Raw genomic sequence first — 21,840 nt, 5'->3', positions numbered from 1 at the left:
GTGGTCACTGAGCCTGTCCTCTCTTGTGAGTCTGTCTGTGTCCAGTGTCTGTGTGCAGGCCGTGGTCACTGAGTCTGTCCTCTCTGGACAGTCAGGTCTGTTTGTGTCCAGTTTCCATGTCCAGGCTGTAGTCACTGAGCCTGTCCCTTCTGGACAGTCAGGTCTGTCTGTGTCCAGTGTCCATGTCCAGGCTGTGGTCACTGAGCCTGTCCTCTCTGGACAGTCAGGTGTCTGTGTCCAGTGTCCATGTACAGGCTGTGGTCACTGAGCCTGTCCGCTCTGGAGACGAAAGTCTGTTTGTGTCCAGTTTCTATGTCCACTCTGGACAGGAGGCACATCTTTACACAAAGGTGGGAGTGGGGAACAATTTGCCCAGCCAAGTTGTTGAAGCCGGTACCTTGGCTTCTTTCAAGAAACATATTGATGAGATCCTGACATTTATTATCTACTAAGTACAAACTGGGTAACTATGTGGGCTGAATAGCCTCCTCTCTTTTGTGACCTGCATTGTGTGATCAGGTTCCCCATTTCCCTGTATGGTACAGTACTCACGGCTCAGAGCATTTGGTTTTGCATTGAGAAGTTGTTACAATGTGTGAATTAAGGTCACATAAGTTCTAATTTAATGTGAATTGGTTCCAATGTTAGGCCACAGTGTGTTGTTTTGGAAAGGATTGTAAACTTGCTAGCTCCAGGCACACAGTATATAAATATATACGAATCCCTGCTATCCGTAGATTACATTTCCCTAGCAAACTTCCTGTGTTCTGTTACAGGGTCAGAAATTTGAGTATGGCCCCACATTCTGCCATCCTGACAGCTCAGCATTTTCTGCCTACTGACCTGCACTTTTTAGGAGACAGGAAACACTCACTGATACCACTCTGATCTGTAGAACCAAATGACAGAGACAAACACTAAAGGTCTTTTTCAGAACAACTGCCACATCTTTATAATCCTGGACAGCACAGAACAAACAACACCATGAAAACACTTCACGGGAACACAGCAGAGAGTCCATCATGAGGTTATTCACACATTTCTAAAGATAAATAGTTTATTAAACTGTATCCTTGAAGTCTAGGTAACGGTGTCATCACACATACGCTGGCAAATAGTCTACAGCCAGCAAAACTCAATTCAGACCTACAGACAAAACTGTAGACTGAAGTAACTGAGTCTCCTTCCACATGAAGAGAGAAGAATAAAAGGGGACCTGAGTAATTAACCTCTCAATGGAATCAAACAGTGAAGAGTGAAACAGAGGACAGGAGTGGAAACTAAGAGGAAGTATATTTAAAATTGAAAACAGGCGCAATGTCTTTAAACATAAGGGTGCCGGGAGTCTGGAACAAGCTGCTCAGTCATGCTGTTGAAGCCGATACCCTGGCTTCTCTCAAGACACAGCTGGATGAGATCTTCCGGTCAGGACAGGAGACTTCTTTACACAAAGGGTGGTGGGAGCGTGGAACAAGCTACCCAGCCATGCTGTTGAAGCCGGCGCCCTGGTTTCTTTCAAGTCTCATGAGATCCTAAGATCAATGAACTACTAACAACCAAAATGGGTGGACAGATTGAATGGTCTTCTCTTGTGTGAAACCATGTCTTGTGGTCTTGTCTACACAACAAATCACTGTGCTCATGCAGAGGAAACAAGTTAATAAAGGTTTTATTTACCCCAAAAAAATACCAAACTGTCCCAATCGGGGACAAAGCAGCACAGATACACTAACAAATGCAAACAAGAAGTTGAAAAAAACATCCAACACCATACAGCATCAACTTCCATAATAACATGAAAACTGCACAAACTTCAGTCCTATTATAAACCATGAGGAACTGCGGCGTTAAGTCCGACACAGAGAGGGGTTAATACAGAACAGACACCAACAAAAACTGGAAACTACAGCACACTAACATTGCAGTGAGAGAGAGGCATACGGATAGAGACTGTAACGTATTAGCCCAGCTCTCTTAGACATGAATGTTCTGAAATGTTCAGTCCCCTAGTGTAAAGTGTACTGTACTGACAAACCAGGCCCCCTGACCCCCTGTCCTTCCCCACAGCTACACGGTGGCTGGGGCTCCCTGCTGCACCCTCTTCATCAGCTCTTCGTCCTGCACAGACAGCTCGGTCAGCTTGCGGCCCATCCTCTCGTGGACGTCCAGGTACTTGGCCACACAGCGGTCCAGACACACCGCCTCGCCCTTGGACAGCTCTGCTTCCTTGTAGTGGGGGGGGACACACTTCCTGTGACACGCACTGGTCATCCTGGCAGAGAGAGAGGGGTTAATACAGGCCAGACAAACTGACTGGACACTACAGGACATTAACACTGCACTGAGAGAGAGAGAGAGAGAGAGAGAGAGAGAGAGAGAGAGAGAGAGAGAGAGAGAGAGAGAGAGAGAGAGAGAGGTTAATAAACTTGTACCCACAGAGAGCCTGGTAACTGGTTGTTACAGATCTCTTTAAGTGTAAGGGATTACAAATACTGGCGTGGCGTCAGGACCAGATTAATAACATTACGTGTGGAAAAACAAAAGCCACACAAAAAAAAGGACTCCTTTTGCCTATATTTCTCCAAACTCAGGCAAACGCTCTCGCGGAAAACGAACTGCACAGCTTGTTTTAACAGCGCAGTCTTGTTCTTGTTCCGCATGAAGCTCGAGAGCAGCTCTTGCTGGGTGTCTTAATGACAGTGTTCAGAAAAATAAAAATGCATGTAAACAACAGACCCTCTCGCACACAGGTAGGCTTATTTCTCGATATAATATCACGACAAACATCACTGTACCGGTTGTACATGTCAGCCATCATCTCCACCTCCAGCTCTGCGGCGAGCTGCTGAGCTTTCATCGGGTCCATCTCTTCGGGACAGAATCGTTTACAACCACCGGCATCCGCTGCGTTTCACCTTCACTAAACGCACATGTATCCCCTCTAGTGAACCGCTTTCCTGTTTCCGCTGTCAAAAACAACCACTGGGCCATCGCCAAGAAAAACACCATAGACACATTAAGGGTCTCTTTGGGTGCATCTTACGGGAGCGGGTGACGCTTGGTGGCGATCGCCAGGAACTGCTGTTTGGTAGGAATATCACAACATGAATAAGTAGTCCCATACGAGATTGGACACCTCCGCCCATATACGAGAATACCATTCCCTAATTCAGCAAGCCTAACAAGCAGCGCTTCACGACACCCCGTGGAAATCTCTGAACTTGTAGAAATGAATATTTATTACGGCCTGCGTTAATTCAATCGAAATTCTAACTCCTGTTAGGATGAAAGTTTGGTCAGAAGACCAATTCAGAGTTAAAACAGTCTTTATCGTACATATTGTTTAAAGGAATAGTGCCAGCACGTCTCTACAACTTGATTTTGAAACCAGTGACTTTTTAAACTTTGCAAGAGAAATTTTACAACGTGTAAAGATGTTTTTTTAATGTAGCCTGGAGTAAAACACAGGGGCCTTATTTTTAATTTTAAACTAGTCTATGTGGCATGCCTGTTTTACACTCCACACTGACTTTGTAAAAGGAAAGATGCTGACCTGACAGATGTACAGACTGGTGGACTGCAGGTACAGAGGCAGGTAACAGGTTTTCAGGGTCAGTAGTATCAATACAGGTGTAACAAGTCTCAGGTGTGCTGTGGACAGGTCTCAGAGGTGTATTGTTGTGGGTCTCAGGTGTGCTGTGGATGTGTATTGGGTGTGTTATAGACAGGTCTCAGGTGTGCTGTGTACATGTATGGGGTGTGTTATAGGCATGTCTCAGGTGTGCTGTGGATGTGTATTGGGTGTGTTATAGACATGTCTCAGGTGTGCTGTGGATGTGTATTGGGTTGTGGAAAGGTCTCAGGTGTGTTGTCAGTCTCAGGTGTGCTGTGGCTCTCAGGTGTATTGTTGGTGGTGTCAGGAGTGTTGTGGATGGATCAGCCAGGGCTCTCCAGGTATTACAGTGCTCTCTTGTGACCACCTGAGTGATTGCAGGCATGCAGTGCCGGCAGTGAGCAGGACACCTCTCCTCCAATCAGCGCTGATCCTCTCGTACGGGTTGGCACTCCCTGTGACATGCTGACAGGAAGACGGGCCAATCAGAGGAGTCTGATCTCCTCCTTCCTCAGTCTCCCCCGTGTGCGGTAACAGGGTTTGAAGCTGAACGCCGGGATGTGGAAAACACAGGACTGAATGCTCCAGATCAGGTGGGTTAAAGAAAATAAACAATTGTTTTTATTAAGAAAAATAAAGACAACAGACTTTGCTTGTGAAGCCTGCCTCCTTCGGAACACAAGAGTTAGTGTATCCACACACTAATAACAACAGAGCTCCACGCAGACAGAAAGCTGCAGGAGGGGGCAGGGAGACTGAAAACACAAGCCAGAAGTGAGGAGAGAGGGACGATATTACTTGTTGATCTAGTTCACTTTGTATGGAAATCTCTAAATGCCACATTAAGGGGGGTTATGGGAAGGTTATCTTTAACTTAAGATGATCACAAGCACTGCGATTCCTGAACAGGCTTCATGGGTGGGGGAGAAGCTGGAGCTGACAGAGGTATTTTCCACATGTCCAGGGCAGGCCTGTTACACTGGGCAAGAGGAAAATCCACTGCTACCCTGACATGGCCCTCTGTTCCACTGAAGGATGTAACGGACACTCTAGGGCAAAAACCCACGAAGAGACAATATGGCACAAGTGGCACTTACATCCTACTGCTGCATCTCCCAGTTCCAGCAGCAGTGTCCCAGTCGGGGAGAAGTCTAGCATGCGGGTAGCTGAAAGTCGCGTCTCACAGTTCACGTCAAAAACGTCATGCAAGGGGCGTGAATCTGACAGCCACGTTAGTTTATTCAGACTTGCCAAAGAGCACGCTTTACAACATAAGGGCCTGTCCAAAACACTAAATCCAACAGCTGGAGCTGAACGTCCTGGGAAAACTAAAGACGGACAAATGATTTTCTGGTTCTCTTGAGGATTTCCCTCTGCCACACAATTCTTTTCAAACACTAGAACCAAAAGGAACACAAGAACAGTGAAACATCACACTCTTCTTCATAGTGCTGGAAACAACCCCAGACTCTCATACAAGACGCCAGATCTGTTCTCAGCGCTGATCTGGCTTTAAACAGGATGTCTCTGCAATAATTAACAAAATACGTAGGAAATCAATTTCTTGATTGCAAAATCAACAAATAGTTAGGTGTTATAATAAATTTGCCCACGATTCCTTGTTCTGCTGAAGCTGTGCACACCTACAGAACGAGATTGAGCGTGCATGAACTAAGAGCACAACATAACATAACACAACACAAGAACACATGGCTAAAGCCCTCGGACATTCACTCACCTGCCCAGGGACCTGGTAAAGGCAGGTTCTCCATCCCTCCCTACCCGACCACATCGATCTCCAGCTCCCTGTCCTCCTCTTCCTCCTCCTCCTCCTCCTCCGACTGGTCTCGGGATCCAAGGTCACAGTTCTGCCTCAGCACTGCCAGCAGGAAGTGACACGGCAGGGGGGCTGGGCTGGAGCACTCAAGGATCTCCACTTCCTCTTCTTCTTCTTCGATGTCCAAGCTGCCACTTGAGCCCTCAGTGGCCCGGAAGTCCTGAAGGGGGGCGGGAGCAGGGAGCCGTTCTGTTGGCCAAACCTGAAGGGTGCTCTCGGACAAACTCGGCCTGCTCTTCGCCTTCCACGCAACCTCATGGCTCCCTTCTCTCTTCCTTCTCTCTGTCCTGATTCTATCCTGCTTTGCTATCTCAGTCGGCCCCGCCTTGCTTTCTGTGTTGAGACCCATCCTTGTTGCTGTCTCCATCTTTTCATCATCGCTCTCTTCAAAATACTTCTCCTCTCCTCGCTCTCCCTCCTTTCCTGGCTGAATCTTCCCTTGGGGCTCCTGACTGCCTTCTTCCCGACTCAGCCCTGCTCTGTGCATGACATCAAGAGACACCCCCCACCCTCTCCCAAACACACCCGATTCTCCTGTGCTGTTTCCGCAGGTGGGATGTTTCCTCTGCATATCCTGAAGTCCAGGGTCACTTCCTCCTAAACTGCTAACCGATGAATCGCGCACCTCCTCACTCTTCTCCTGCTCTCTCTGTCCTTTGCCCCAGACACAGGCCCTCTCCTCGTTCAGCTCCGCCACCCCCTTTTTCCTCGCCCTCCTGTCAGCAATGCAGTGGAATTCCAGAGGTCCCCTGTTTTCCTGCACCCCATCCTCTGCGGCTAGCACCATGTGTTTGGAGTGCGCCCCGTTCCCCGTGTCTGACACGGTCTCTATGGCCGTCACACCGGAGCCATGATCTGCCCCACCTCCATTCCGGACCTTGAGATCCAGAGGCGGCACAAGTCCCTTCCCACACACAACTGGAGACGCACGGTTTTTCACACGCACCCCCTTTTCCCGTGGGCTGCTGACACCGCTTCTCGAAAGCTGCAGATCAGCTTCCTGTCCTGTCTCCACCTTGTCTATTGCACTCGGAATGCTATTTTGGTCTTTAATTTGAGGCTGATCCTTTCTTCTCCTTCCTGCATGGCTCAGTATTCTCTTCAAGATATAGGCATCTCGTGCATCCCGCCCTCTCCTCTTGGGACCACATCCCACACACAGTGCGGCCCTGCTATCCCATCTAACTGGAAGATCTGCCCCAGGACTGAACACTTGCCCAGACGTCCTCGTCCTCAACTTCCTCGAGACGCCCTGTGCCCCACCCTTTTCTTCGCTTCTCTCCCTCCCTCGTGCTGACCGATCCATGGTCAGAGGGGGGCCTTGTACTGGTTCTCCACTACAAACCTTGCTATTCCTCACCTGGGAACCTGGCATTCCTTCTCTCTGAGCGCTCTTTCTGTTCTCTATAGGCACTGGCTTTTGTACAGATACCGCCTCCAGCCCCTCCTGCTCCCTGGATGAAAGGTCTGGACAAGCATCGGCATTTAAGTGAGAATCTCTGGCCTTTTCTCCATCACCACTAGGCTCCGGGTTTGTTTCGGCCTGGGCCATGTCCTCCAGAGTCGTGGACATCTCTGGAGCATCCCGGCTGGGTCTGATCTTCCCAGTCTTCTTCACGGGTACTCCTCTCCTTCTCTTCATGGGCCTGCCAGGGTCCCACGCTCTGCCTCCCATGCACCCCTTGACTCTCCTTTCCTCCTGCAGGCCATGGGTTTTGACATCCCCTCTTGTGACTTTCCCTGCACCCCTCTTCTCTGATTTCAGGTCTGCCGTGTACATACCGCCCTTCCTCGGTTGGCCTCTCCACGTTCTCTCTAATTTTACCTGGGTCTGTGAAGGCTCCGTCTCTCTCTTTCGCTTCCTGTGGCACCTTCTCAACTTTTCCATTTCTTCCTGCCTCTGCTCTTCCAGCTCCCTGGACCTCTTCCTGGTTAGGATGAAGGAACGACTGGGCGGCACTTCCTGGACAGCTGTGTCTCTCTCCGACACTGGTCCCAGCTCCCCTCCAGAGCTGGTTTTCTGCTCTCCCTCCGGGCACCGCCTCTCGGAGGACACAGGGGCTGCCGCAGGAGGCTCAGGCACCATTCCCACGGGAACGGCCTCATCCGCCTCACAGCCGTGCCATTCTGAAGGTCCGCTGATGCCATCCCGGCCACTCTGCTCCAGCTGTCGAGGTTTGGGACTGGTACGGGTTTGCCCCGACACATCACGAAGTTCTGAGACATGGGATCTCCTGTGAGAAGATGACAATTCTGGACAATCTGTCTCCCGGAGGGGAGAAAGGAACTCTGGGAGTCGTAGTTCCATCCAAGGGGACAGGAGAGAAGAAGAGCACTGTGGGCTTCTTAGATCTTGAGACACCATGGAAGGAGAAGGTGTGGGGAAAGCAGCAGAGTAGAATTCCGGGACACACTCTTCGCCCGCAAGAAGTGAACATTGGCATTCTGGGTGCTGCGGAATCTCAGAGTCAGCCCTGCCGGAGACTGAATCGGACAGAGACGTCTCGACAGAACTGCACGGGTCAGGTTTTTCTCTGGCATCTAAGGGGTAAGGCAGCTGCCCACTGCTGCCATGAACCCCGTCATCCACGTGGGCCCAATCCGCAGTAAATTCAAATGGAGTCGGAAATGGGGTCTCCCTGTCTCTCACCGGCTCAGATGATTTTTGCAAATCCGGGAGTGTCCTCTGTTGCCAGAGTCCATCTTCTCCGACTGCATTTTCCCTGCACAGCCCTGTCCCGTTTATCTGAGCGTGGTCCCCCGCAACACCATCCTGTGTCGGTGACCTCTGACCCTCCCTCCCAGCAGCCTCTCTCCTCCCTCCCTCTGTTCTAAACCACTCTCCATCCACACTCCCGACATCACCCAAACTCTCACGGCAATTCACTCTCTGGCCTGGGGGTGGCACTGCCTCTCCACCTCCCCAGCTCCCTGCCTCAGGGGAGGTCACAACACTTTGGAATGACAACAGGAAGTGACTGAGTATGTCCCGCAGTTTGGGAGGGGTCTCTCCCTGCCCAGTGCGAGCTGTGTTGTCCTCGGATGATCCAGGGAAGAGTGGTGCCCTAGCAGAAGCCGTCCCCTCTGAGGAATGGACGAGAACTCCGGGCTGTACTGTCCCTCCAGAACCGGTGTAAAGGGGCTCTGTGAGATGGGCCATGTCTAAGAAAGAGGAGACAGGGGACAGAGTCAAAGTGTGAGTGCAGAAAAAGGAGCAGGCTGTGTGGGGAGCAGTGCAGGAGTGCAGAAAACTCAGAGAGCTGCTGAAGTGGGAGTGGCTCTTTGAAACAACGCTATGGGTTCATTGTGCAGCGAGCGATTAACCTCAAGGTGGAAATCAGTACGTGAGTACACTGAGAGAATGAAAGACACTGAGAGAGAGAGGGGTTAATACAGTACAGACAGACGCCTCTCACCTATATCAGCTACCTGCACTGTTGGATCAGAAGACCCAAAACCAACAGCAGGATCCCCCTGCTGTCCCACGTCACTGCCGTTGACCGGAGTAGCCTGGACAGCATCCCCCTTCCCATAATTCCCCAGCGCTGCCACGACAGGGCTGAGCGGTGGCTGCAGGAAGTTGATCTGCATCAGCACGTCCTCCAGCAGGCGATCCATCTGCTCGTCGCCGTCTTCGGGGCGGGAATTCGGGGCAGCCGCGGGCGCGGGGGTCTCCAGAGGGGCCGGCGCAAGGGGGAGGAGGGGGTACTTCCTGGGCCGTCCTCGACCTCCCCGACCTCGCTTCAGCCCTGGCACGGCACTCTGGGAAGACACCAAACGGACGCAAGCAGCTTTCAGTGACAGAAGCGCGGTGACACAGATCAGCACGGTCCACCCCCGGAGCCAAACAGATCCCCATGAAAATCAAGGAAACGGGGAGCCATCGGATGATCCTGCATGTGGGACACCAGTCCCTGGGAACAGTCAGCCGGAATTCTGTATCACAGCTCCGAACAGAGACGGATGTGTCAGAGGGCGTTCTGAGTTCTGTGGGTGGACACATTTAGGTATAAATATCTTAAAAAAACAAAGTTATTCTTTTTAAATGGTAATGTATCAATCATCAGCAATGAATGATTGCAAAATAAAAATTAAAAGTGGATCAAAAGCACCACTTTGTCCTGAGCACAGCTTCATAGAAGGGGTCGCCTTGGCAGAAATGACAAATATCCTTGTGTGCTGCTTTAAGGTTTTCGATAACTCAAAACACTGTGCAAAACAGTCAAACAGAAGAGATAGTTCAATGACACCTATTATATGCTGTTCATTACAGGCTATTCATTGGCTGTTTGGCTAAAGAAGAGCCTCCTGTTGTTGGTTTTCAATCTGCTTCCCTATAGTTTCCACTTGGGTTGCCTGGTTTGTGTTCACAAGGGAATGATATCCATATGTATATATTAACCACAGAACTCAAAACGCCAGCTGGGTACGAACAGCACACAGGAACACAGGATGTTTGCTAGGGAAATGCAATATAGTGATAGCAGAGATTTGTATATATTTATATACCGTGTGCCTGTAGCTAGCAAGTTTACACACCCTTTGCAAAATAAATAACACATTTTATGACCTAACAGCCTGAAATCAAGGTAAGGAAATTAGAATCTATTTTACCTTTATATTCACACTGTAACACACCCTCCAGGCGCAAAACAAATGCTCTGGCGTTCTGAAAAGTAGTAACAAATGAAAGCCTAGAATGCTTTGGATACAGTAAGGGTACACACCCCTTGGTAACAGCAATTGTAAATTCGCTCGGGTGAAGCCAACGGCCTTCTTACTCAAACAAGCTGCCAGATTTCAGAATAAAATGGGTTGTTGCTTGAAATCTCTGGTAGCGTATCTCAAGGTAATGCAGCTCTCGAAAGACCTCCAGGATACAGCGGAGGAAAGGCACAGAGCAGGAAATGGCTATAAAAAGATTGCAAAGGTCTTAAATTTCCCTCAGGGCACGGTCAAGACCAAGATGAAGAGGTGGAAGGCATCAGACATCGCCGAGACCATGCATGGATCAGAACGTCCCTCAAAACTGGATGGCCAAGCAGGACAGGCTACCAAACGGCCAGGCAGCACCTGAGAAAGAGCTACAGGCTTTCATGGCCGAGACTGGCCAAAGCGGGACTGTGACCGTAATATCCCAAGCAGTACACAGCATATTCCACTGCATGGCAGAATGCCCAGAAGGCAGGCAAGACAGAGCAAACAGCAACAGAGTGGTACTGCAAAAATGGGGAAAAACGTTTTGTGGTCTGACAAATCAAAAATGAATCTTGCCTGAATGTGTAAACCCAACACGGCACACCATCCAGAGAAGGCCATCCCTACTGTGGGGAATGGTAGTGGTAGCATCATGTGACTGGGATTTTTCCCACCGGCAGTAGCTGGGATACTTATTAGGACAGAAGGTCAAAAGAATGGAGCAAAGTACGTTATTGTCCACATAAACCACAGAACTCAAAATGCCTGGAACGGTCAGTACAGATATCATTAACAACGGGTTGCTTACCTGACTGGCAACCACACAGCGGCCTGCTGGCTGGGTTTGTGCCTGTGTCCTGCCCCTGAGTCTGATGCTCTTCCTCTGACCTCGCCCCCTGGGTGCGGACTCCTTAAGGATCACCCACCCCGAGGGCAGCTTCTTCAATCTGATCTTGGCGCAGGTCTTGTCGACAGCAGCCCTGGGGACTCTGGAGCTTGCACCACTACCCCTCACCCCTCCACTCCTCGCCATCCCTCTTCCTCTTCCTGTATGGCACACCGGTGTCCCCACCCTCCTTCCCACCTCGTCTACATCGGGGCGCTCGCCATCTCCTCCTGCACCTTTCCTCCTGCCTTGTGTTCCTTTTCTCAGCTTGCCTGGACTCCTGCCCTGGTTCCCTGTCCCCATCCCTCTACAGCGTGGCCTCCCTCTCCCTCTCCTTCCCACGTTCATCTCCGCGAATCCAGGGACAGCGTCCTCTATCCTCGCGGCTCTCCCGTCCCTCCTCCTGATCTCTCCTCCTTCACTGGTGGCAGCAGTGGGATGGCCTTGCCACCTGACCGGCCAGTCTGCGAAGTCGGGGCAGAGACTCCGAGATCCCGCGGTCCGCGGGTCTTCTCCTCTCCCTCCTCTCCTCTCTTTTTCGCTCAGCCTTTCGCCGTGGCACTCCGGCGGTCTCGTCCCCACCTCCCGGCCAGACCCCGTGTCCAAGTCGTGGACAGGGTCCCCATGGGTGCCAGCGAACGGGTGGGCAGGGGCCGGGAGGAGATATAAACACGACACCCGCCCTGTCTCCACGGGTGGGGGAGCGTGCTGCCACCCCCCTTCCAAATTGCGCCCTGCCCACAACAGAGTGGGAGCAGGAGGAGGGGGGTAATTTTCATTATTCAGGGGTAAAACGGAGACAGGAAAGGGGAGACACAGGGCTTGTGCAGCGGATGGCACAACTACAGAGGCGCTGGTGCCCGTAAGCCGGGCAAAAGGATATACAGTCGTAGCAGGAGTGGGGGCAGGAACAGCGCAGACAGGATGACCAGGAGCACCAAGGCCTGGAAGACCGTCAGCGCTCTCCAAGATGGCCTCTACAGTGGGCGTGTCCGACATGCTGTGGGACGTCCTAGGGGGACCCTGGGGAGCTTGCTCTCCCTGGGCTGTGTCCCCTGTTTCGCGTGCAGCTACCACAGGCTGATGACCCTGCCGTGACCTCTCGTGTGTGTCCAGTGTCTGCATTAGGACAGGAGCGGCAGAAGGGAGAGAAGACAGACAGCTGGCACTCGGGTGTCCGGGGCTGGAAATCTGGGATTCTGCTGGAGTCCCGCTCCCTCCTGGTCCCGGCAGCCTGTGGCTATCCCGGGAAGCAGTGAGGTCAGTCACAGCAGCTGGGGGGCGAGCCGGCACGGGCGACTCCAAGGGCCCTGGGGAGCTCTCTCTCTCGGCCTCAGACTGCGTGGCCGTCCTGCCCCCTACCTCCTCTGCGCTGGGAGTGCATTCCCAGCTATCCGTCTTCCCTCCCGGCGTGACTCCCCCTCCGGCCACCATCTCCTCCAGCGCCCGGATGCCCAGCGCCCGTGCCGCGCTCAGGACCTCCCGCAGCTCACTCTCGCCCTCGCACCGCACCTCCCCCGAGTACAGGAAGCTGACCACGGTCTGCAGCCCCCGGGGGGTGACCCCCTCCAGGTCGATCCTCCACTGCCTCCGGGGGGACGGGGCGCCGGGGGCCGCGCCGAGGTGCTGGAGCAGCACGGGGCTGTGTGCCGAGAGCAGGCAGCTGTGGACCATCACCAACATGTCTGCGCAGGGAGAAACGGGCCAGAGGAGAGGGCTCAGAACTGCCATTTCAACCTCCCTGAAAACCCACTCGGAAATATCTGGTCTTCTTTAATTCACAGTGATTGTAACCAAAGAGACTTCCATGTGCGCCCATTTACACGGCTGTTAATGGCAATCTGAGCGAAGTGCCTTGCTCAGGGGTACAACAGCTGTGACCCACCTTGGATTCAAACCTGCAACCTTCCAGTTGTGAGTCCAGGGCTCTGACCAATCTTTTTACATCAATAAAACTCCTTGATGGCTGATGGTATATTTCAAATAAAAGCGATAATGCAGAGGTATGGAGGGCAAACAGGACCGTGTTGCAAAAGATGCTTGCAATTATGAGTCATTTTACCTGGAGAACCCGTCTTCTCCTACAGCATGTATGAGGTGATCATTTTAATATTATGTACAAATTCATATCAAAAGTTGTGCTAAGGCATTCAGCGTTACTTTCTGGATTGTTAATTTTAGTTGAAAGTTACTACAGAATAATAAAGTTGCTTAACTTTTCCCTTAGATGTACTGTATATACACCCGTGATGAAATAGGAACAGTAAAAACAATTCTAAAAATGTTACACTATTATTGTTGACCGGAGTAACAACAGCATTGCACAGAATAAGTCATATTTGTCAGAAATAATTCAATTTCAGAATAAATGAAGGATTCACTCATTCACATCTCTAAGTATTAACCCCTCTCTCTCTCAGTGCAGTGTTAATGTACTGTAGTGTCCAGTCAGTGCGTCTGGACTGTATTAACCCCTCTCTCTCAGTGCAGTGTTAATGTCCTGGAGTGTCCAGTCAGTGTGTCTGGACTGTATTAACCCCTCTCTCTCAGTGCAGTGTTAATGTCCTGGAGTGTCCAGTCAGTGTGTCTGTACTGTATTAACCCCTCTCTCTCAGTGCAGTGTTAATGTACTGGAGTGTCCAGTCAGTGTGTCTGGACTGTATTAACCCCTCTCTCTCAGTGCAGTGTTAATGTCCTGTAGTGTCCAGTCAGTGCGTCTGGACTGTATTAAATTGCATCCTGTATCTCACCCTCAATTTGCAGGACGACATCACAGAACAGGCTGAGGTGCTGCTGTCGTTGCAACTCAACCAGGAGCTTCTTCTCAAAGTCAGGATCACAAAGGGTCAACATGGCGCTGCTCTGAGAGAGGCACAGAGGAGTTCAGAAGGAACTGCACAGCATGAACACTCATGTCCATGTGTCAAAGGCAACTTTACACCTGATACCTTACATAAATTACATAAAATTAACTATAACCAGCTACTACACATAACCTTTATTCCAGGACCTCATTTAACCACGGCATGTTTAAATAATTTAAGGTCACTTGAGGCATAGGAACATTCATGTAGCTGGGAAGCTTGTTCAATACTCCTACAACTCTTTATGTAAGGAAGTGTCTCCGGTCCTGACTGGAGCATCTTATCCACCTGCCTTGAGAGAATTTAGGGTTCAACAGCATGGCTGGGTATCTTTTTCCACAGTCCCACAACGTTTGTGTAAGGATGTGCCTCCTAAATGCAATGATTCTATCATACACATCAGGAACACTGATCTGTTCACTTGGTCTGATCAGTGTGCTATACCACTATCCAACAAGGAATCGTGACCTTTTCCATCAGTAGATTTGGGAATAGGCGTGGACAGTGTCCTCTGTCTCTCATCCTTGCTCTTGATGTCTCCTCCTTCTGTGTGGCAGCTGTGTGATTGGCGAGCCACCCGTCTGGCGAATCTTCTGGTCTTCTCCTCTAACAAATCACAAACCTTTCCGACAGTGGGTGTGGAAAGAGGCACAGTGCTCCATATCCAACAAGGATTCATGACTGCTTCCAACAATGAATGTGGAAATATGCATGGTATCCCATATCCTGGAAAGAAACAGGACCTCTTCCAGCAGTATAGTTGCAAAGAGGCATAGTGTCCCATTTCTAGTAAGGAAACCTGCCCTTGACAAGACAGAGGTATCCTTGTATTGAAATCAGGCACCTGTTTAGAGAACGCAATGCTTCTGTTTTCACAGCACGTATTACATTCTGCAGCAAGATGGCTGCTTCTTTCCTTGGTACACCGGGCGGCACTGAACAAAACCGAGGACCACTCGCAGATAGCGAGACGGCTGCCCCTTTCCTCCGCACAAAAATGTTGGACAAGTCGGATTTTAGCAAGTTGGGGGAGTATCTGTACCTGCAGTGTGCGGTACTGGACTGATTCCATGGGAGACAAGAGGTCCAGTGGAATATCCCATTCATTGTGAAACTGTGGAGTTCCCACTGGAAATGACTCGGCAAGAGGCAACGTGCACTGTGCAAATGCACACCATGCCGTTAACACAAGTGGCCCAATTCACCTCCACGCCCATTAAAAGTACAATTACTTGCTATGCCCCCAAGCTCTGGAACTCCTTGCCCAAGGATATTAGAGAGTCACCTTCTCTAAACTCCTTCAAATCCAGACTCAAAACCCTCCTTTTCAGAAAAGCCTTTACTTAACTGGTTCCATTCTTCACCCCTCTGCTCTTCTTAATACCATCTTCCACGGTCTCCTCTATTGTTATTGTTGTATTGCTGTAATTATAATTGTGTCCTGTCTTGTGAAATTTTTCTTATTTATTGTTGTAGTCTTCTTATTTATTGTTATTGTCATCCTGTAAAGCGCTTTGAGAAGCCACCTTTAAAGGCGCTATATAAAATAAAGTTTATTATTATTATTATTATAATTAATATCACGCACCAGTGCAGCATAAATCCCCAACCTGCAGCAACTGCAGCCCTTTCTTTTTCACGAAAACCTACTGGACTGATGGACGGTCCCACACAGCTGAAGGACCTGAATCTCCTCAGTCTTGAACAGAGAGGAGTAAGTGGGGACCGGATGCAAGTATTCAGATTTCTCAAGGGTACCATCACTGTCAACCTAGTGAACTGCTTCAGAACAAGCAGTGGAATGCAAGCCATACAGTACAAGCGCATTGAGAACTGAGGGTTTTTCCCAGCTGAAACAAAGGGTGGTAGGAGTGTGGAACTAGAGGGCAGAGGGGAGGTGTATGTGGAGGTGGATTTACAAATGAGAACAGGAGGCACTTCTGTGCACAGAGGGAGGTGGGAGTGTGGAACAAACAGCTCAGCCAAGTTGATGAAGCCGATACCCTGGCTTCTTTCAAGACACAGCTGGATGAGATCCTCCAGTCAGGACAGGAGGCACTTCTGTGCACAGAGAGTGGTGGGAGTGTGGAACAAACAGCTCAGCCACGTTGTTAAAGCCGATACCCTGGCTTCTTTCAGGACACAGCTGGATGAGATACTGGGATCATCTATCAACTGCCATCTACTAGATGGGTCAGAAGAGCCAAGTGGACTAGTGATGAACCTACAAATGTCCAAGTTCACTTCCTTCGTTTTTAAAAGGACAATCATGTGCCTGTGAACAGACCACTCAGTTACAGATTATCTGCATTCTGTGAACTGCTCTCGGTGGCACAGGGCATTGCAAAACGTTTGAACAAATTCGAAGCAGATTTTAAAATCGCGAATGCCTGTGTTTTTGGTAATGCGAGTTTCATGATCAAGGCATTCACTGACATACTTTCAGGATTGTTGTCGGATTAATTATATTTGACATGTCCCTTCCAAAAAGAGACTAACCTGTTGCAAAGGTGAAAAAAAAATGCAAACACTGTCGAAGGTGAAAATACTTTTTAAAGCACATTTTAGAAACATAAGCAAATAAGAAGACTGTATTTTGCAGATAAAACACAAGGTGGTGGGAGTGTGGAACAGGCTGCCCAGTCACGTTGTTGAATTCAATTCAATTTTTCAATTCTAAACACTTTATTCATCCTGGGGGGGGGGCAATTTAAGCAGCAAGAGATGCAATATACAACAGAAGACAAAAACTGAGACATAAAAAAAACACATTGCCAAGAAAACGTTATACAGTACATAGGTATAACAGCACACAGACCATAGAAGCGATTGAAAGTAACATTGTGTAGTATTAGGACATTATTAGTACATGCACATATGTGTCTGGGTGGGGGTGGTGGGCTCTGGTTTCTTTCAGAAAACAGCTGGATGAAGCCCTCCAGCCAGGACAGGAGGCAATTCTTTACACAAAGGGTTGTGGGAGTGTGGAACAAGCTGTCCAGTCATGTTGTTAAAGCTGATACCCTGGCTTCTTTCAACAAACAGTTGGGTGAGATCCTGGGATCAGTGAGCTACTAACTACCAAGTGGCCTAAATTGGCTGAATGGCCTTGTGTCTCATTTGTCTTTATCAAACGCCATGGTGTCAAAGGAGCGGAAGGATCTACAGTACACCCTAAAAGTAAACACACACTGTACACACACACTACACAGTCACAGTATACACACACTGCAACACGCAGTACACCAACACAGTAAACACACATTATACAGACATAAACACACACTGTGCACACACATTATACATGCATACAGTAAACACACTGTACACACACATTATACACACATAAACACATACTGTACACGAACATGGTAAATACACTGTACACACACACTGTACACAAATGCACTGTATAATACATGCGCACTGTACATACTGTACACTACACATGTATACACCGCATACAGAGTACGCACTCACTGTAGACACTACTGTACACTACAACTTTACACACACAGTACACAGACGCACATTGTACATGCACACTGTACACACGTCAACTGCAGACGCACACAGCACACAATGTACACAAAAACACGCTGTACAAACATACCGTACGCACACTCTGTAGACACACTGTACACACGGCCATGCCTTGACCACGCACGCATGGAAATCAACCAGCGAGTAACAGTGATCGTCACCGTTATCACCTGCTGCCGGAGTGATAATCCTTGTCTCTTAACTATCCCGTTAACTAACACCAATTAGCACCGACGCCCGAGTGTCCATGTAAACAAACATTTAGCACACTGCTCACCGCACGGCAATACCGCTCACCTCGACGTTTTTTCCAAAACCACGTTGTAAAAATCGTCAAATTCGCACTTTTACACCGGCCGAACTTCCGTTGGATGGAAAATAATGTAAATATGATTGTACGTGAAATTATATGGGAACTTTCTGCGTAATTACTTATTTGGTCCGCTCTTCTTTCCGTCTCTCGCGGTTCGACCGTCAGCCGAGTTCGGTGCGGAAGTTTCCGACGCCCGTAGCGTGCTCGAGAGCTCGGGACGGTATCGATCTCTCGTTAGAGCGTGCTACTGAAACACGTATGGTGGCCATGTTGGATCTGTTCCCAATGCAATGTCTATGCGCGTTATCTCATGTAACGGAGCCAAAATGGCGTGCACTCAACGATGTGGGTTTTGTCCCTGGAGACTTAAGGTGTTAACTGCAAATCTCGCATTCCTAATCAGCAAACACATTTAGTCAAAAATGCAAGGCTAGAAAACAACATCCCAAATGGTTTAACAAACCAAACTGGAATAATTCAGGGAAATAAAGAAAAGGAGTACAATGGACTTCAAATATAGGTGAAAATGAAAGGCTGAGAGAGAGCAGTATTAAAATGAAGCCTCTTTTAGCTTAGTTTTTCACTCATTGTACTCATAGTAGTTTAGATTTTTTGCTGACTGTGTGCAACACCTTGCACTTTTCTGCATTATTCATCATCTCCCATGTGTTTGCCCCATAGTGAATTTATTTTAAAACTTAATTTACTGCATTTTTGCTAGTTTTCCCATTTTGTTATCATGTAGAAAATTGATTAGTTTACTAAATATTTCAGCATCTAGGTTATTGGTATAAATTGAGAAGACCACTGGTCCAGTACAGACCCCTGTGGTTCTCCACTAATTACATCATTGATATAATTAAGAAGACCAGTGGTCCCAGTACAGACCCCAGTGGTATTCCACTAATTACATCATGGATATAATTAAGAAGACCAGTGGTCCCAGTACAGACCCCTGTGGTATTCCACTAATTATATCATGGATATAATTAAGAAGACCAGTGGTCCCAGTACAGACCCCTATGGTACTCCACTAATTACATCATTGATATAATTGAGAAGACCGCTTGTCCCAGTACAGACCCCTGTGGTACTCCAGTAATTACATCATGATATAATTAAGAGCAGAAGTGGTCCCAGTGCAGACCCCTGTGGTTCTCAACTAATTACATTCTTTCAGCCCTTATTAGTATGTTTTTGTCTATGTAATATCTAATACGCAGTCTAAAGACTTGAGGTTTCCCGAATGCCTCCCAGCTGTAATTGAGGATTAGTTTATGGGGAACTTTATCAGAAGCTTTATGAAAATCTAAACACACCGTATAATCTGCCCTACACATATCCATTACTGTTGTTGCTTGTTTGAAGAACACTACAGAAATCGGTGAGACAACATTTTGCTTGAAAATGTCTTTCCTAAAAACAGCCTTTAAGTCAACTTGTTTTATCTGTCTTTTCTAAACAGGTCGACTATTTAATGTAGGCAATCCTCTAGTTCGTTTCTAATAATTGTCTCCTTTACCTTACATCTACAAGAAATCAGCTTTACTGGGCTTTAATTGGGCTGCACAGAGGCCCAGTGGTGAGCATTGCTGCCTCGTAGAGCTGGGGCCCTGGGTTCAGTTCTGGACCAGGGCTGCTGTCTGTGTGGAGTTTGTATGTTATGCCTGTGTTTGTGTGGGTTTCCACTGGGTGCTCCAGTTTTCTCCCTCAGACCAAAGACACACTGGTAGGTTAGTCAGCTTCTGGGAAAACTGGCCCTGGTGTGAGAGTGTTGTGTATGTCTGTGTGCGTGCGTGTGTGTATGTGGGTGTGTGTCTGTGTGTGTGTGTGTGTGTGTGTATGTGTGTGTGTGTGTGTGTGTACGGGTGTGTGGGTGTGTGTCTGTGTGTGTGTGCCCTGCCATGCACTTGCAGGTCCCATCCAGGGTGTATCCTGCTTTGTTCCCGTTGCCTGCTGGGATAGGCTCCAGTTCCCTATTGACCCAGAATCCTTTCTTTCGCTGATACGTCCTTATTTCCCGAAGTCCGCCTCTGTGTCCACCGCAGAGGGCTTGAACATGAGGAGAGGGCTGTCACGTGGAGCAGGGTAGTAGCTGTACTTTTAAAGGGCAAAAATAGGGGGCCGACTGCACCACCAAGCTCAATAGAGGACCACGACCCCTCACTTCTATAGTCTGGGGTCTCCGAAGTCCCAGGTTCTTTAACTGGGTGGGCAGCAGTGATGTCAGTGACAGGAAGTGCACAGCACTCTAACCCACAAGCTTTATTCTCATACAGACTAGGAATGCTCAACAAACAAAACACGCATAAAAAGATCGCTACAGATTGTTCATAGGATAATTGTAAAAGATCAAATAATCCTGCTTCACAAATCTGGGGTGAAGTACTGTAGTTCTTTTTTGTTTTTCAATAATTGTTTATTGTTGTAACACCATTGTGTAGAGTTGTTACAACAATAGCACAGTGGTGGATTAACACACCCAGATCATATAGCACAAACCTGGAAGGAAGACTTAGACGACCTCAAGGGCACTTTGCCAGGCAGGGAGCAGAATCACGATAATCTTCAACCTTATCATCAGATAAAAAGATACTCTCTCTTGCATCCTACTGCTACTCAACTGAAGTCTCTTACGTCAAAGTAGTTTATTCCAGGGAATCAAAACGAACTAACCAGCTGTTTACATCTCTACAGCTTTACCTTACGTGTAGGAGCTCCAAACTTCTTTTTCTATTAGTTCTGTCCATGCTTTCAGTTGTGAGTAGCTGTTACTACTACTACTGCTACTACTAGAGCTACTGCTACTACTGCTACAGCTCCTGCTACTCCTACTGCTACTACAGCTGCTACTGCTACCCTACTGCTGCTACAACTATAGCTCCTGCTACTCCTACTGCTACTGCTAGTTCTACTGTTGCTACTACAGCCACCGCTGCTACTACTACAGTTACTGCTACTGCTGTTACTACAGCTACTGCTACTCCTACTGCTACTACAGCTGCTACTGCTACCCTACTGCTCTTACAACTATAGCTACTGCTACTCCTACTGCTGCTACTGCTGCTGCTACTGCTACTGTTACTACTGCTACACCTACTGCTACTAGTCCTACAGCTACTCCTACTGCTGCTACTGCTACTACCTCTGCTACTCCTACTCTTCCCAGTTGCTGGTGCTTTAAAGAGACCTAGAAAACCTGCGGACACACCGGATCTCCTCCAGGAGCAGGACTGGACGCGCCTGTTCCAGCTCAGGGGTATTGACTCCTGGTCCCGGAGAGCTGCCATTCGCCAGGTTTTACCTGCAGCTAAGACTCCTTCCTGAACAGTGACCCGGAAACCGCGGTGACTGGAGCGAGTGCTCCTGAGAAGACTGCAGTAACCACAGCTGCCACTAGAGGTCACCCTGCAGACAGCCTTGAGGACTAACCTGGCGTATGCAGCGCACCCGTGGACCTCTGCGAGCTCAGTGAAGTTGCCCCCCCCCCCCCCCCCCCCCCTACAGACAGCACAAACGATTAAACCCACCTCTTTTTGGGAAGACCCGGACTGGTCTCAATCGTTAGTGCTGCGTTTGTGCCGGTTTGTGTCGCTGTAAGTAGCGTTTGTGTTGCTTTCGGTTCCGAGATACTGTATAGCGCCTTGGTTTTTCGGGTAATCACGTGAACATCTACAAGGATGTTAACAGGTACCAACAAACTCGGTACTTGAGCTCCTGATTGTGATGAAAACAATGGGGGCAATTTGTTTTCCGAGTCTTTCTGGTCGGGCGGGGTGGATGTTTCAATATATTTCATTATAGCGCGTTCTTCTCCTGGGTCTGGCGTCACTCTGTGACGTACAAAATAGGAAAGTCACGACCTCCAGATCTTTCAGTTGTGATCTTTTGATCAGTTGACCCCAGACTTTGGAGCCTTTACACGAATAAACAGTCTTGCATTTAGGGAGGAGTTACTATGTTAGTTCATTGGGTTAGGCGTTTTCTTTTAAATTTTAACCATGTTCTCGAAAATGTATTGTTTGTGTACTCCTTTCATTAGTGAAGAGACCCCAGTTTCCAAATTACCACTGGTATAACACGAGA

At 48.7% G+C, this 21,840-nt stretch overlaps 2 protein-coding genes across 5 annotated transcripts; both read right to left on the bottom strand.

Moving 5' to 3' along the window:
* Nucleotides 1-1,651: 1,651 nt before the first annotated feature.
* On the bottom strand, nt 1,652-2,937 carry timm10 (translocase of inner mitochondrial membrane 10 homolog (yeast)). Its single transcript, XM_088642724.1, has 2 exons — nt 2,796-2,937; nt 1,652-2,272 (listed from the first exon to the last, which is right to left on the bottom strand). The coding sequence occupies exons 1-2, from the start codon at nt 2,864-2,866 to the stop codon at nt 2,068-2,070; spliced, it is 276 nt and encodes a 91-aa protein (XP_088498850.1). The 5' UTR covers nt 2,867-2,937; the 3' UTR covers nt 1,652-2,067.
* Nucleotides 2,799-20,902, bottom strand: LOC148657019 (uncharacterized). Of its 4 annotated transcripts, XM_088642718.1 has the most exons (6): nt 17,739-17,979; nt 13,785-13,896; nt 10,957-12,719; nt 8,867-9,212; nt 5,352-8,612; nt 2,799-4,078 (listed from the first exon to the last, which is right to left on the bottom strand). In XM_088642718.1, the coding sequence occupies exons 2-5, from the start codon at nt 13,885-13,887 to the stop codon at nt 5,392-5,394; spliced, it is 5,433 nt and encodes a 1,810-aa protein (XP_088498844.1). In that variant the 5' UTR covers nt 13,888-13,896; nt 17,739-17,979; the 3' UTR covers nt 2,799-4,078; nt 5,352-5,391. The 4 variants fall into 4 exon arrangements, with proteins under 4 accessions (XP_088498844.1, XP_088498845.1, XP_088498843.1 ...); XM_088642719.1 differs by lacking the exons at nt 2,799-4,078; nt 17,739-17,979 and adding an exon at nt 20,257-20,902 and having other exon boundaries at nt 4,833-8,612; XM_088642717.1 differs by lacking the exon at nt 2,799-4,078 and having other exon boundaries at nt 4,833-8,612.
* Between the last annotated feature and the right edge of the window lie 938 nt (nt 20,903-21,840).

The sequence above is a fragment of the Lepisosteus platostomus genome, chromosome 8 (assembly GCF_059453375.1).
Source record: "Lepisosteus platostomus isolate fLepPlt1 chromosome 8, fLepPlt1.hap1, whole genome shotgun sequence".
Taxonomy (NCBI): domain Eukaryota; kingdom Metazoa; phylum Chordata; class Actinopteri; order Semionotiformes; family Lepisosteidae; genus Lepisosteus; species Lepisosteus platostomus.
Note: the sequence above shows the minus strand (reverse complement) of the source record. Positions and strands in the feature narration are given on the sequence as shown.

Bases quoted from the DNA above. Each gene is read 5' to 3' on its own strand.
- timm10 (XM_088642724.1), bottom strand. From the start codon at position 2,866: ATGGACCCGATGAAAGCTCAGCAGCTCGCCGCAGAGCTGGAGGTGGAG. The intron at 2,273-2,795 runs GTACAGTGATGT...TCTCTCTGCCAG, and splicing joins ATGGCTGACATGTACAACCG to GATGACCAGTGCGTGTCACA.
- LOC148657019 (XM_088642719.1), bottom strand. From the start codon at position 13,887: ATGTTGACCCTTTGTGATCCTGACTTTGAGAAGAAGCTCCTGGTTGAG. The intron at 12,720-13,784 runs GTGAGATACAGG...CTCCCTGCGCAG, and splicing joins TGTCGTCCTGCAAATTGAGG to ACATGTTGGTGATGGTCCAC. The intron at 9,213-10,956 runs GTAAGCAACCCG...GTGTCTTCCCAG, and splicing joins GCTGTGTGGTTGCCAGTCAG to AGTGCCGTGCCAGGGCTGAA.